This window comes from Bubalus bubalis, chromosome 12 (assembly GCF_019923935.1).
Source record: "Bubalus bubalis isolate 160015118507 breed Murrah chromosome 12, NDDB_SH_1, whole genome shotgun sequence".
NCBI classification, from domain to species: Eukaryota; Metazoa; Chordata; class Mammalia; order Artiodactyla; family Bovidae; genus Bubalus; species Bubalus bubalis.
Window position 1 is genome coordinate 101,052,750 of NC_059168.1, and position 13,773 is coordinate 101,066,522.

Genomic DNA, 13,773 nt, shown 5'->3' on the forward strand with positions numbered 1-13,773 from the left:
GTCTATACAAGTGTTTGCAAACATGGCAACCAAAGGCTACATGTAATTCTGGCCTAGATTCTGTCCTGGCCAAAAAACACACCAGAGAAGACAGGGAAGTCTGGTGTGCTGCAGTCCCTGGGGTCTCTTGAGTTTGAAATTACTTTCCAATAAAAAGTTTTTAAAACCATTTGAAGAGAAAGCACATGGACTAGAGTGTTGTTGTCCAGTCGCTCAGTCGTGTCCAACTTTGCGACCCCCTGGACGGCAGCACACCAGGCTTCTCTGTCCTTCACTATCTCCCAGAGTGTGCTCAAACTCATGTCCCTTGAGTCATGGACATGGTGATACTAGCTAAACATCTCATCTTTTGCTGACCCCTTCTTTTGCCTTCGATCTTTCCCTGCATCAGGGTCTTTCCCAGTGAGTCGACTCATCACATCAGGTGGCCAAAGTATTGGAGCTTCAGCATCAACCCTTCCAATGTATATTCAGGGTTGATTTCCTTTAGGATTGACTGGTTTAATCTTGCAGTCCAAGGGACTCTCAAGAGTCTTCTCTAGCACCACAATTCGAAAGCATCAGTTCTTCAGTGCTCAGCCTTCCTTATGGTCCAAGTATGGTTCCAGTATATGACTTCCTTATGGTTCCAGTATATGACTACTGGAAAAACCATAGCTTTGACTATACGGACCTTTGTCAGCAAAGTGATGTCTCTATTTTTTTTTTTTTTTTGTATCACCACAGAAAAGACATTATGAAAAACATACAGATTTTAAAAGGACTAGATGAAAATTCTAACCGTGAAAAGTAAAGACTGACACGTTTTGCAGGGACTCTCCTGGTGATCCTGTGGTTAAGACTCCACACTGCCAACGCAGGGAGTGCACCTGTGTGTAAAACTCAAGCCCTAGACCACTTCCCTGCTGGTTCAGCTGGTAAAGAATCCACCTGCAATCCAGGAGACCCTGGTTCAATTCCTGGGTTGGGAAGATCCCCTGGAGAAGGGATAGGCTACCCACTCCAGTATTCTTGGGCTTCCCTTGTGGCTCAGCTGGTAAAGAATCTGCTTGCAATGCAGGAGACCTGGGTTCTAACCTGGGTTGGGAAGATACCCTGGAGAAGGGAACGACTACCCATTCCGGTAGTCTGGCCTGGAGAATTCCATGGACTGTATAGTCCATGGGGTCACAAAGAGTCATACACGACTGAGTGACTTTCACTAATAATGCTAGATCTCCACTGAGACCACTAGTCTACTACAGACAGAACCGTCCCCCACCCCCCAAACCCTGGTCCCCTCCTCCAGGGTTTGCCTCCTCTTCCTTGGTCCCAGGGATCTCTCTTCCCATCTTGGGAGCTCAGCTATGAATTGAAATTGCTGTCTGGCTTGTGGGTGTAGTTTATCTAGCATTTCTGGATGTTGGAGTAGACCTGCTTTGAGTTCTCCAATCTGGCAAGTCTCAGGGAACAGAAGTGTCACACACATTGTTTTAAACCCCAGAAGATTTCATATGAAAATCTGCACTGCTGGCTTCCCTTGCTGGGAGACACAGAAGGGGAGACTGGACACTCTTTGGATCCGCAAGGCCCTCGTTGGCCACCAATGCATCCAGCTGGGCTCTCCGGCCGGCCGGTCTCCCGCACTCCTTCACCGCCGCCCCGCTCCGCCCTTTCCTAGCTGGGCCTGGGCTGCGCCCCTCCGACTCGGCCCCCTTCCTCGGGGCCGGCCGGGCGCGGGTCTTGCGGAGGCGGCCAGGCCGCACGGGTTCGGGCCCCAGCGGCCCGGGCGCGCGAGGAGCCACCTGTTGACCCAGCCGCGAGCAGTCCTGCGGTCAATGATTAACCGGCCGCGCAGCGCGCACCAGGAAACCCGAGCTGTCCGCGAGAGCGGGAGCCGGGCCCGACGGCGGCGGGAGGCGTGCAGCCTGGCTGGTCGCACCATGGACGCAGGTAAGGGCCGTGGGCCCGGTGCGCGCCCCCACCCCAGCCCGGCTCCCGGGGAAGGCGTGGGCGACCCCCACCCCGGGCCCCGAGGCTGGCTCCGCGGGGTCCCAACCTGGCCCTGCCCTGGACGCCTCTCCCTGCTGCCCGGGACTGGGGGAACCGGCGGCTGCCAGCGGCAAGTTTCGGGGACTTTGGCTGTGCCCCTCTCTGCAGGACAGGCGCCCCTGCGGGAGAGCTGGCGGCGGGCAACCCTCAGCTCGGCCCCCGGGCGGGCAGCAGGTGCCCCTGCAGTGGCGATCGGGGGGGGGCCGTGTCCCCCGCACCCCACGCCCGGTACTTCCTCTAGTAACTTTCTTCGCCCCTCTGGTCAGGCTGAAGTCCTTGGAGCGGGGGAGGGGCGACCCTGGCGGGGTTGGGGGGCAGAGACGGGGAGAGATGGGGAGAGCCCCTGCAGACTGAAACAGGGACCGAGGGAAGTGGGACGGGGGCGCGAGATACAGAGATGGACGGACTGGGTAGGGGGAGCGGGAAGGCCCCGCAACTTTGGCGTCCGCGGGGCAGCCAGCACTGGGGGCGGGGGTGGGGGCAGGGCGCGCTGATCCGAGAATCCCCTGGCCCCGGCCCTAACCTCGGGCGGGCCAGGGGCTGCTGGTGACGGCGGGGGGACGGAGCCGCGGACGGTGCGGTCTGCCTAACAACCCCCGCCTCCACCACCAACCTGGGGCGGGGGCGCCCCTAGGTCTCTTCTGCAAGGGGCTCCCAGGGGGTTGCTGTTGCCAAGAGGGACCGGGCCCCGCCTGGCTTTATCTGCCTCCGCCGCCCCAGACCTCCAGGAAGCGCCCCCTCTTCCCCACCCTCGAGCACCTCCCACCCGGCTCCCGGCCCCCCTTTTCTGGCTGGAATGTCCCGGCGAGGCTCAGGTGTCAAGAACTCGAGAACCCGAGGCCGCGGCGCGGCAGCCCGGCCAGCAAATGTATTTACTCTGCGGCCCTATCTCCGCGCCATCGGGCCAGGTATTTGTCCAGGCCGCCCGGGACAGCTGCGGTTTTTGTTATGATAACTGGGGCAGGGGCTGGCGTCTCCGCGGGGCGCTCGGTGCCCGAACTGGGGGGAGGGTGGGGAGGTTCAGGTTACAGCTGTGAACCTCAGCGAATAAGGCCCACCTGGGGCTCCCCTGGGACACTCCTGTAGGAGGCTCTCAAAGCAGAGCCTGGCCATGTGTCCACTAGTGTTATCTTTAAAGGATCCTTTTCTTGTCCCCATTTACACGTGAGAGAAGGGAGGATGGGGAGTTTAAATCTCTCAAATTCGCACAGATGACAAAGCTGGCTCTGTTTTTTTTTTTTTAAGACAACTGAGACACTCAACTTTAAAATAATTTTTTTGGCTGCGCTGGGTCTTCCTCCTGCTGGGGCTTTTCCTTGCAGGTGCCTGGGCGCTCTCATTGTGGCTGGGGGAGGAGGGGGTGCTACGCCTTTCTAGTTGTGGGGTGCCAGCTCTCTCTAGCTCTGGTGGCAGGCTCAGTTAGTTGCCCCGAGGTGGCATGCGGGATCTAGTTCCCTGACCAGGGATTGAATGCACAAGCCCTGCATTGCAAGGCAGATTCTTAACCACTGGATCACCCTGGCTCAGGGTCATTGCAGACATAATTATTCTCAGGGCCTGGCACCTGATAAATGCTTCAAAACAGTAGCTGCTCACTTGAACATCTTCGTGGCAAAGCTTCATCCACTTAGCAGCCGTACAGGCACCTAACCTTGCTGAAATGATGGTATTTTGGTAGGATTTGTGGTACAGAATTGTATTTTTTCTGAAATATGGTCGATTTCCCGTGTTGTGTTAGTTTCGGTGTGATTCAGGTATATATCCGCTCTTTTTCAGATTTGTTTCCATTACAGTTTATTACAAAATACTGACTCTAGTTCCCTGTGCTATAGGTCCTTGTTGTTTATCTGTTTTATATATTAGGAGTTCGTATGTTAATCCCAAACTCCTAATTTATCCCTCCCCCCCAATTCCTCTTTGGTAACCATAAGTTTGTTTTCTACGTCTGTGAGTCCATTTCTGTTTGTTGTCTGTTTTTGTAAATAAGTCCATTTGTATCATTTCTTAGATTCCACATGTAACTGATATATGATATTCGTCTCTGTCTGACTTACCCACTGAGTGTGATCATCTCTCCATCCATCCCGAATTGTATTTCTGAGGCTAGAACACTAGTCCACTGGAGTTGCCCAATGACAATGTGTGGGACTGAATGTCTGGCTGGCTGGGTGCCTCCACCTGGTTGCGTATTCAGAGGGTGATCTGGGGGCTTTGTGTACCAGGGGAGGTGGATTTTGGCTGAGAGCTTCCTAACTCATCTGCCCCACAGTGGCCCTTTTGTTGTTGTTGCCTTGATTATTTAAAACCTGCAGCCCTGGGTGGCTGGGTGGGTGAGGTTGAGAGCTGCCCTGGTGCCTCCCCCAGGAATATTTAGGCTAGCCCAGCCCTCCAACAGATCAACAACCCTGAAGCGCCCCCCCGCCCCGCACCCTCAGATCCTTCTGGAAGAGCCCAGCTCTCTGGGTCAAGCTTAGAAGTCACAGGTCTTGCTGATGTTGTGTGACCTCATTTCTCAATGGTTTTCATTTCCCCTGCCTCTTGCAGATTCCTCAGACTGGCCAGAACACCCTTCCAGTTTCTTCCAGCCACTTCCTAACCTCAGATCACGGACCCCGTCTTAGCTGAGGGTCCAAGCACTGTACAGCCACACACTCATCTCATTCCCACGATGACCCCGAGAGGTGGTGGTGTCCCCATTTTAAGGATGAGGAAACCGAGGAGGTGCTGGGTGGGGAAGCAGCCCAGGCAGTCTGGCTGCTGAGCCCGAGCTCCTGGTTGTGACCCAGACCCTCATCCCAGGGACCTCCCTGGTGGTCCAGTGGTTAGGACTCAGCATTTTCATGGCTGGGGCCTGGGTTCAATCCCTGGCCGGGGAACTGAGATCCTGTAAGTTGAGTGGCACCGCTGGGGGGGGAAAAAAAGACCCTCATCCCATATCCACCAGTCCAGCTCTGCCCCGGGCACTGAGGGAGGAGGGAAAAGAGGCGAGCGTGATTCACCCTGCCGCTCTTGCCAGCTCATTTCCCCTCCTCCCCTCCGGATGGGGTTGGGCTGGGTGCACCCCACTGCACCCACCAGTCCCCCCGCTTGTCTGTATCCATCTGGCGCTCTGCCTCCCTTCTGGCCCGGCCACTGCGGCCTCTCCCTTTATTCAGCCTCTGCCTGCTCCCCACTCTCCTGCCCCCATCCCGGTCCTTCCTGCTCCCAGAGGAAACCTTCTGTATCAGTGATCAGTTGGCTTTTGTTGCGGAACAAACCAGCTCAGAACTTAGTGGTCTAATACAGCAGGCATGTGTTGTCAGGATCGTGTGGGTCTGCAGCGTGGGGCCGACTCCCTGGGGCTGAGTGGTCTGGGGACTGGCAAGACATTGCCTGTGGGTGCCCCCATTCTCCTCCTTGAGGCCGGTCCAGTGGGTGGCAGAAGGATTCCCAGGGGTGAGAGAGAGCAAGCCCCAGTGTGCAAGTGTTCAAAAGCATGTCTTTTTCTTTAAAGAATGTCATCACTTTATTTGGGGTATAATTGAAGTATACCAAGCTGCCTCTATTTAAAATCTGCGTTTTGATCAGTTTTGACGTATTGTGCATCTCTCTTCAGCAATCAGTACATCAAAATAACAATCTTTTTTTTTTTTTTAAATATTTATTTAACTGTACCAGGTCTTCACTGTGGCATGTGGGGTCTAGTTCCCTGACCAGGGATCGAACCTGCACACTCTGCATTGGGAGTTCAGAGTCTTAACCACTAGACCATAAGTCCCAAAATAACAGTCTTTACCCCCAAAAGTTTCCTTGTGCCCCTGGTAATCCCTTCCTGCGGCTATGGGTGGCTTTCTGTCCATCTCAATGGTACATTATTCTAGGATTTTATATACATGGAATCATATAGCCTGGACACTCTTCGATTGGCTGCCTGTCCGTGGCTTAATGATTTAGCGATCCATCCATGTGGGCTTCTGTGCATATACAGAGTTCATTCCTTTTTACTGCTGAGGAGTTGTAACTGTTAAACAAATTACAGGTGGTCCCCAACTACAAATTACAGATGGTTCAGTGGTCTGGTTTCCAACTTGACAGTTGTGTGAAGGTGACATGCATTTGGTAGAAACCGGACTTTGCTTTTTGAGTTCCGGTCGCCGCCTCCCTGGCAGCCTGCAGTCTGCTTCTGTCACAACGCTGGGGGTGGCAGGGCCGTGGCGCCCCGTCACCCACTGAACCACAAAGGTACATTGTAGCCATTCTGTACCCACTCAGCCATTCTATTTTTCACTTTCATTCCAGTGTTCAGTGACAGGAGATACTCACGCGCTTGATTGTCAAGTAGGCTTTGTGTTGGACAGTTTTTCCCGACTGTGGGCTGTTGTAAGTGTTCTGAGCAGATTTAAAGCAGGCTGGTCTAAGACTATGATGTTCTGGAGGTCAGTGTATTAGATACATTTTTTTTCCCCAACTGCATGGCTCGTGGGATCGTAGTTCCTCAACCAGGGATAGAACCCATGTCCTTGGGAATGAAAGTGCAGAATCCGAATCACTGGACCACCGGGGAATTTCCCTAAATGCATTTTTGACTTAACAATATTTTCAACTTTTGATGGGTTTATCAGGGTACAAACCCCATTGTGAGTCGAGGAAGATCTGTACTCTCAACACTTAGGTGTTTTTTTTTTTAATATAATTTTATTTTGTGTTTGTTTATTTTTTGGCTTCATGGGATCATCTTGCAGGAGGGCTTTTCCCTAGTTGCAGAGAGCAAGGGCTGCTCTTCACTGCGGTGGACAGGCTTCTCATTGCAGCGCCTTCCATTGCCGAGCAGCGGCTCTAGGGTGTGTGGGCTTCAGGAGTGGTGGCTCCCGGGCTCTAGAGCACAGGCCGGCTCAGTAGTTTTGGTGCACGGGCGGCACGTGGCATCTTCCCAGACAAGGGATTGAACCTGTGTCCTCTGCATTGGCAGGTGGATTCCTATCCACTGTGCCACCAGGGAAGTGCCCAGCACTTAAAGAAGCCACATTTTAAAGAACCCATATTTATTACCGTGCAGTCTGGGGTGGCTGGGTGGGGTGCCTGTGTCTTGAGTGTCTCCTGAGGTTGTAGTCAAGTCATCAGCTAGGATACAGTAACCCCAAGACTCAGCAGAGGCTGAAGCACTGCCTGCAAACTCACTGACCTGGTTGTCCTCAAATTTTGGTGCCTCATGGGTGGTTGGCTGTTGGACGAGGGCCTCAGCATCCTGCCATGTCACGTGGGCCTCTCCTATCACGGCTCATTTCCTTCTGGAGTCACCAGAGACACACGGCAACTGAGAAGAAGGCAGGAGCTTTTTAAAACCTAATCTCAGAAGCAGCCGCACACCTGCTGCCTTAGTCTCTTCACTGGAAGTCATGCGGGGGCTTCCCAGGTGGCGCTAGTGGTAAAGAACCCACCTGCCCCTGCAGGAGACGGAAGAGAGGGTGGGTTCGATCCCTGGGTCAGGAAGAGCCCTTGGAGAAGGAAATGGCAACCCACTCCAGGATTCTTGCCTGGAGAATCCCCATGGACAGAGGAGCCTGGTGGGCTACAGTCCATGGGGTCGCAAAGAGTCGGACACGACCGAAGGGACTGAGCATGCATTCGGGAACTTCCGTGATGGTCCAGTGGTGAAGAGTCTGCCTTGCAATGTGGGAGACACGGGTTTGATCCCTGGTGGGGAAACTAAGCTCTCACACGCGACTCCCAAGCCTTCATGCTCTGGAGCCAGCGCACCGCAGAGCTGTGAGCCCCAACAGAAGAGCTCGCACGAGGCGACTGTGACCCAGTGCAGCAGATAAATACATCGGGGTGTGTGTGTGTGTGTGTATTTTAAGTCACTCAGTGTGGTGGACACTCAAGGGGAGAGAATTATGTGTTTGGGGTCAGTGCTCCTAGAGGGTGCCTCCTGCAGGCGTAGTCCAGCGTATGGACATGGCACAATTGCTTTATCCATTAATTGGTTGTGGGCTCTTGGTTGTTTCCAGTTTGGGTCTATTGCAAACAGAGTTTTCTGTAAGCATTTGTGTGGTCATGTGTTGTTTATATTTCTCGAGTAAATGCCTAGGAGTGGAATAGCTGAATCTTGATGGTGTATGTAAGTTCAACTTTTTAAGAAATTGTCAAACTATTTCCCAAACTGGTTGTTACTGTTTTGTTTTCCTATTTGCAGTGTTTGAAAGTTTCCATTGCTCTACATATTTGCTACAGCTTGCTAAGGTCAAGTTGGTTGGTTCTGTTTTTTTAATTTTAGCTATCCTAATGGGTGGTGATAGCTCGTGGCTTTAATTGGCATTTCTAATTTTTAAAATAATTTTACTTATTTGGCTGTGCTGGGTCTTCATTGCTGCGGGGGCTTTCTCTAGTTGCGACGCGCGGAGGCTGCTCTCTAGTCATGGCGTGCAGGCTTCTCATTGTGGTGGCTTCTCGTCGCAGAGCACAGGCTCCAGGGCGCTCGGACTTCAGTATTTGTGGCTCGTGGGCTCAGCAGTTGCAGCTCCCAGGCTCTGAAGCACAGACTCAATAGTTGTAGCTTAGTTGCTCCATGGCATTTGGGATCTTCCCAGATCAGGGATTGAACCTTTGTCTCCTGCATTCTTAACCAGTGAGCCACCAGGGAAAGCTGGCGTTTCTAATTTTGATGGCATTTCTGATGAGTAAAGGCATGGAGCATCTTTTACATGCTTATTGGGCATTTGAATGTCTGCTTGGAAGTGTTTGCAAGTATTTTGTCCACTTTCTTATTGGGATATTTGCCTTATTATTGAGTTTGAGTTCTTTATACAGTATTGATAGAACCCTTTGTCTGACAGATGTGATAAATTTTCTTCCACTCAATGACTTGCCTTTGTAATTCTTCAGTTCAGTCGCTCAGTCGTGTCCAACTCTTTGTGACCCCATGGACTGCAGCATGCCAGGCCTCCCTGTCCATCACCAGCTCCCAGAGTTTGTTCAAACTCATGTCCATTGAATTGGTGATGCCATCCAACCATCTCATCCTCTGTCGTCCCCTTCTCCTCCCGCCTTCAATCTTTCCCACCATCAGGGTCTTTTCAAATGAGTCAGCTCTTTGCATCAGGTGGCCAAAGTATTGGAGTTCTTAGTAATGTCTTTAAAAAAAATATTTATTTGGCTGCGTGTGGTCTTGGTTGGGGCCTGCGGGATCTTGCGCTGTGGCACCCAGACTTTCTAGCTGTCGTGCGTGGGCTTCGTTGCTCCGTGGCTCGTGGGATCTTAGTTCCCCCACCAGGGATGGAATCTGTATCCCCCGCGTTGCAGGGCAGATTCTTAACCATTGGACCCCCCAGGGACATCTCTACAGCTCACACCTTGATGGGTTCTTTCTTCATGGTCGCCCAGTTCAGAATCACTTTTCCATTTACCTCGTGACTTTATTTTTGGTCCATGAATTCTTTAAGGTGTATTATTTAATTTTCAGATAGTTGATGTTTTCCTAGATACATCATTAGTATTCGTTTCTAATTCTCCTGTGGTCAGTTGGGATGCAGTTGGGATGATTTCAGTTCCTTTAACGTTGATTTGCTTTATGGCCCAGTATGTCTGTCTGTATGTCTGGTCTGTCTTGGTAAATATACGTTGTGTTCTCGAGAAGAATGGTATTTGCAGTTGCTGGGTACAGTATTCTATAAACATCTGCTGGATCAAGATGCTTCATAGTATTGTTCAGATTGTCCATGTGCTTACTGATGGTTTGTCTGGTTCTGTCAACTGATGGATGCAGGTATTAACATCTTCTGTAACTGTACATCTTGCGCGTTTCTCTCTAACTCTTCCAACTTCTGTTTCGTGTAAATTGAAGCTCTGCTATTAGGTACATGTGTATTTATAATTGTTAACGTCCTCCTGGTAAATTATTCTTTTTATTATTAGTGTTTCTCTTTATTGCTGGTAATATGTTTTTTGTTTGTTTTGGCCACACCTTGCAGCTTGTGAGATTTAACCAGGGATTGAACCCAGGCGCATGGCAGTGAAAACACCGAGTCCTAACCATGGGACCACCAGAGAGCTACCTGGTGGTGGTCTTAGTCTGTTTAATGTGATCAAAAGAGCCCATTCCAGCCTTTTTTGCTGAGTTTGTGTGGCCTATCTTTTCCTACCCATTTATCACTTCTGAGTATTTTAAGTGTTGTCTCTTGTCATTTGCTTTGTAGGTCTTGGTTTTCATTTGTTATGTCAATCTCCGATTTTTAATTGGAAAGTTGAGATCAGCATTTATTGTAATCATTGATATGTTTTTAAATTATTGATATGATGTGTGTTAGTTGCTCAGTTGTGCCCAACTCTTTGAGACCCCGTGGACTGTAGCCGCCCAGGCTCCTCTGTCCGTGGAATTCTCCAGGCCAAAATACTGGAGTGGGTTGCCATTCCCTTCTCCAGGGGATCTTCCTGACCCAGGGATCAAACTCAGGTCTCTGGCATTGCAGGTGGAGGCTTCCCCTCCTGAGCCAGCAGGGGAGCATTGATACGATATTTAAGCTACTTTTATTGTTTCCACTTTGTGGCCTCTACTTTGTTCCTCTGGTTTCTACCCCCTTCACTCCTGTGCTGTGCCCGCTTCCCAGCTTTGTGGGTATTAATTTGAATATTTTTCTAGTATTCCACTGTAATTTATCTCTTGGTGTTTTGCTGCATAGTTTCCGGTTATCTTTTTAGTGGTTGTGCTGCTCCAACCAGGGTTCTCGGCCTCCTTCATCAGTGAAGTTGATCAGAGGTCAGACACAAAATTCAGGCAAGGCTTTATTGAGGGCCCTGCGGCGGGGCTGGGGGAGTGAGAGCGAGTAACAGGTTCCCTTGCTTCCTCACTTGCTGAAGAGGTGGACCAAGCTGCTTCCTTATATGGGGTGAGGGTAGGGGTGTCCAGGGTCTGGCTGGAGGGATGGCTTACGTGGCTTGCCCACTTCTTGGGTGGTTGTGTGTGCAGAGGGCATGCACAGAACCATGCATCTGCTCCCAACCCTGCTCCCCAGGCTTTTCGAAACTGGCAGTTGGGTTGTTTGTTTTTAATCTCTTTGTATCTTTTTGTCCAGAATTTGCCCTAACTGCACATGCATGCTGTTATTTTTAGTCCCATATGGACTCTCTGTATTTTGTGGTTGGAGGAGAGGTGTGTCCAGGTGCAAGCATTGAAGCAAAGGGTCCCAGGTTCCAGGCCTGTCTCAGGTCTAAGGATTAAAATACATACCCAACTTCTCACAGTCTCCTTAGAATTAGTATTGTATCACTTTCAGTAAAGTGTAGAATCTTGTAAATTTATAGATCTCTTTACCTTCATCCCCATCGTTAAGCTTTTATAACTTTAATAAGTGTTATAGTTTTCACGTGTACACGTTGCAAACTCATCATAATATGTTATAATTTTGGCTTTCAACAGTCATACATTAGAGGATTTAAGAGGAAAAAATTATCTTTTATATTCACCCCAATTATTATACATCTATAGTTCTTCCTTTATTTCTCAAGTTCCAAGTTCACCTCTGGTATTATTTCTTTTCAACCCAAAGAACTTTTTTTAACCTCTCTTACGGAAAGGCTCTGGTAAGGAATCCTGAGTTTTCTTCCATCTGAGAATGCCTTACTTGCGTAGGCAGAACTCTAAAGATGGTGCCTGCGTTTCCCTTCCCTAGCTATTCTGCCAAACACCAGTACAGGTGCTGCTGTGAAGGGATTTTTGCAGACAGAATTCAAGTCCCAAGTCAGTTGATCTTAAAGTACAGATTTTTCTGGATGGGTCTGACCCAGTCAAATGAGTCCTTTAAATGCAGAGATCTCTCTCTACCCAGTAGCAGAAGGGAAGACAGGGAGTTTTGAAGCATGAGAAGGATCTGATGTGCATTCCTGGCTTTAAAGATCGAGATGGTCATCTGGGAAGGGTGGTGAGCAGCCTGCAGGAACAGAGCCTCAGAGCCACGGAGCTAGAATTTGCCAACAACCCGAATGAACTTGGAGGTAGATTCTTCCTTTGAGGCCCATTCCACTTTACACCTGGATGAAGACCCTGAGTTGAGTCAGCTGGCTCTTCTGACCTACGGAACTATGAGCCAGGACATGAGTGTTTGGTAGTCTTTCCCCATTTAAAAAAGCTGTAAAACGCACATATCATAAAATGTACCATCTTAACAATTTTTCAGTGTACAGTTCGTGGCACTAAACGCATTTGCATTGTCGTGTAACCATCACCACCGTCCACCCCTGTATTTTCTTTCATCTTTCCAAACTGAAACTCTGTCCCCAATAAATAACAACTCTCCTCCTCACCCCTCATCCCCGGTTCCTGGTAACCACCATCCCCCTTTCTGAGTCTGGTCAGAAAACGAAGATCATGGCATCTGGTCCCATCACTTCATGGGAAATAGATGGGGAAACAGTGGAAACAGTGTCAGACTTTATTTTTCTGGGCTCCAAAATCACTGCAGATGGTGACTGTAGCCATGAAATTAAAAGACGCTTACTCCTTGGAAGGAAAGTTATGACCAACCTAGATAGCATATTCAAAAGCAGAGACATCACTTTGCCAACAAAGGTCCATCTAGTCAAGGCTATGGTTTTTCCTGTGGTCATGTATGGAAGTGAGAGTTGGACTGTGAAGAAAGCTGAGCGCCAAAGAATTGATGCTTTTGAACTGTGGTGTTGATGAAGACTCTTGAGAGTCCCTTGGACTGCAAGGAGATCCAATCAGTCCATTCTGAAGGAGATCAGTCCTGGGTGTTCTTTGGAAGGAATGATGCTAAAGCTGAAACTTCAGTACTTTGGCCACCTCATGTGAAGAGTTGACTCATTGGAAAAGACTCGGATGCTGGGAGGGATTGGGGGCAGGAGGAGAAGGGGACGACAGAGGATGAGATGGCTGGATGGCATCACTGACTCGATGGACATGAGTTTGGGTGAACTCCAGGAGTTGGTGATGGACAGGGAGGCCTGGTGTGCTGCGATTCATGAAGTCGCGAAGAGTCGGACACAACTGAGCGACTGAACCGAACTGAAGGACCTCAGACAGTGGAGTCTTTTTGTGACTGGCTTATTGTACTTAGAATAATGTCTTTAAGTCTCTTCTGTGTTGTCAGAATTTCCTTCCTTTTAAAGGCCGAGTGATACGCAGTTGTGGGGGTAAGCCCCACTTTGCCCATTCATCGGTCGGTAGACCCTTGGGCTCCGCCTTTCAGTCTCGTGACCGGCGCTGCTGTGAACGTGGGTGCATAAGCATCTCTCCCCTGCTCTCAGTTCTTCTGGATGTGTCCCCAGAAGTGGAATTATTGGCTCCTGTGGAAATTACTTATTTTCTTTTTGGTTGCATTGCATGGCTTGTGGGATCTTAGTTTCCCAACCAGGGATTGGACCAGGGTCACAGCAGTGAAAAGTGCCAAGTCCCAACAACTGGACCACCAGGGAATTCTTTGGAAATGTGTACTTTTTTGAGGAATTGGCTTGTTTTCCACAGTGTCTGCACCATTTTACCTTCCCACTAACCGTGCACAAGGGTTCCAATTTCTCTACATCCTCGCCTCTGGGCTTTTGCTTCTTACAAATGTAGTCATTTTCACAGCTGTGAGGTGGATGGGCGTTGTATGCCCCTGCGTTTACGATAATTTGTGTACAGCAATAGAAGAGGCACATGTGCCTCCATCCTGAAGGACTTTTCCTTTAGATGTTGATTTCTGAGTTGAAGGTTTTCTCCATCAGCTGTTTAAGATGCTGATCCTCAGCTGTCTCTTGACTGTCTATGGA

At 50.0% G+C, this 13,773-nt stretch overlaps 1 protein-coding gene and 1 non-coding gene across 6 annotated transcripts in view; both read left to right on the plus strand.

The window, feature by feature from the left end:
- The first annotated feature begins 1,322 nt into the window (after positions 1–1,322).
- Positions 1,323–13,773, plus strand: part of PRRT1B (proline rich transmembrane protein 1B) — a 38,312-nt gene continuing 25,861 nt past the window's right edge. Inside the window, exon 1 of one of the 5 annotated variants that reach the window (XM_044926465.2) lies at positions 1,323–1,932. In XM_044926465.2, the coding sequence (XP_044782400.2) occupies positions 1,494–1,932 (439 nt within the window). In that variant the 5' untranslated portion in view covers positions 1,323–1,493. Of the gene's footprint in view, positions 1,933–2,658; positions 2,940–13,773 lie in introns of those variants that run through there. The other 4 variants (XM_006045902.4, XM_044926467.2, XM_044926464.2 and 1 more) reach the window with 4 other exon arrangements.
- Positions 4,836–4,907, plus strand: TRNAE-UUC. The gene has a single exon. It is a non-coding gene; the product is annotated as a tRNA-Glu (tRNA).